We start from the raw sequence: 2,045 nt of genomic DNA on the forward strand, positions 1-2,045 counted from the left end.
CACTGCCTCCTACTGGGGATTTAGCCTGAAACTAGCCTGGGCATGTTTCCTGAATGGGCATCAAACTGGCAACCTTTTGGTGCATGGGATGATGCCCAACCAACTGAGCCACACCAGCCAGGGTAAGCTTTACATTTTTAGAACTATGGAAGAATTTTTGAAAAAATCCAATACCACCTTTCATATTTAATAAAACTATGGAAGTCTTGCATGAGGTTATGCTAGAATGAAATAAATGAGGATATGAAGTTTTTGAATCAATTTGTGTACAACAAGGCCACAGTGGCTCTTCTCAGAAAATATTAAATTATTTAAGAAGAGAACATCAGAGATGGAATCATGGCTGATAAAGTGTTTGCAACCTCATGCTTGGTTCATTTAACTGGTCTCTCTAAGGTTCTTACTTTCAGATCAGTCTCTCTGTCTCTCCCCTTTCCATTTCTCTCTCTCTAAAAATCAATAGAAAAATCTTTTTTAAAAAGTGGAAAGACAGAATGAGAGAAAATATTTGCAAATCATATCTGATAGAGACCAGTACCCAGGAAATATTTTTTAAAAAATATATTTTCTTGATTTTTTACAGAGAGGAAGGGAGAGGGATAGAGAGTTAGAAACATTGATGAGAGAGAAACAGATCAGCTGCCTCCTGCACACTCCCTACTGGGGATGTGCCTGCAACCAAGGTACATGCGCTTGACCAGAATCGAACCTGGGACCCTTGAGTCCGAAGGCTGATGCTCTATCCACTGAACCAAACTGGTTAGGGACCCAGGAAATATTAATGAGTCTTACAATTAAGAAAAGGACACCCAATTTTATAAGGGAAAAGATGTAAATAGACATTTCTACAAAGAAGATAGTGACCAAAAAGAATATGAAAAGGCGTGTAACATCGTTAATTATTAAGGAATTGCAGATCAAAACTACGAAATATCACTTCACATCCACTAGAATGGCTATAATTTAAAAAGTAGAAAATAACAAATATCAGTGATAGGAGGAGGAATTGGAAGCCGCATTCATTGCTGGCAGAAATGTGAAGTTGTGTAGCTGCTTGGGAAATTCCTTCAGAGGATAAACAGAGTTCTCACATGACCAAACAATTCCACTCCTAAGTATCTATCTAAGACAAATGCAAACATATGTCCATGCAAAAATTTGTACTCAAATGTCCATAGCAGTATTATTCACAGTAGTCCCAAAGTAGTAACAACCAAAATATTCATCAACAGATGTATCTAAAAGTAAAATGTGGTATATCCACACGAAAAGAACATTATTTGGCCAAAAGAAAGGTAATTTTGATGCAATTTTCCTCATGGCTAATCCTTGGAAACGTTATGCTAGGTGAAATAAGCCAGCCACAGAAGATTCCCACATGTAAGATTCCACTGCTATGAAGTGTCTAGAATAGACAAAATCATTGAGTAGAGTAGTGGTAGCCATGAGCTGTGGGGAGGGGAAGATGGGGAGTGACTAATAATAGATACTAGTGTTTTGCTTAGGGGTGAGAAAATGTTTTAAAATTGATTTTGTGACACTTGTATAATTTTCTAAGCAAACTACAATCTTCTGGTGTGTACACTTTCAAGGATGAATATTATGTCAATTATATCCTAATAAAGGTATGACTAAAAAAACAAATAAAATTTAAAAATTCTGTGATGCATGTTTAGGAAGCAAATTGAGAAAGAAAAGTCACAAAGTAGTTACCATAAAAGACAGAGGCAGGATTATCTCTGAAGCAGGAGGACATGTGATTGGCAATGGCACATGGGTGACTTCGAGCTAAAACTATTGATTACTTGATCAGAGTTGGACTTATGTAGCTTTCTCTTCTCTTCTCTCTCTCTCTCTCTCTCTCTCCTCTTTCTCTCTCTCATATTCATAATATAAAATTAACCCTCTTTACTATTTCTTAGTGTATAGTTCAGTGGCATTAAGTACATTTACATGGTTGTGTAACTATCACCACCATCCACTTCCAGAATGTTTTCATCATCTCAAACTGAAACTGTCTTCACGAACCAGTCTTATTACTCTTT

The 2,045-nt window shown here is 36.7% G+C and overlaps 1 protein-coding gene across 1 annotated transcript in view; it reads left to right on the forward strand.

Moving 5' to 3' along the window:
• Positions 1–1,249: 1,249 nt before the first annotated feature.
• The window catches only part of LOC107183937 (disintegrin and metalloproteinase domain-containing protein 1-like), a 9,208-nt gene continuing 8,412 nt past the window's right edge, over positions 1,250–2,045 (forward strand). Inside the window, exon 1 of the mRNA XM_015567274.1 lies at positions 1,250–1,295. Coding sequence (XP_015422760.1) covers positions 1,250–1,295 — 46 coding nt within the window. The remainder of the gene's footprint in view (positions 1,296–2,045) is intronic.

The sequence above is a fragment of the Myotis davidii genome, unplaced genomic scaffold (assembly GCF_000327345.1).
Source record: "Myotis davidii unplaced genomic scaffold, ASM32734v1 scaffold223, whole genome shotgun sequence".
Lineage (NCBI taxonomy): Eukaryota > Metazoa > Chordata > Mammalia > Chiroptera > Vespertilionidae > Myotis > Myotis davidii.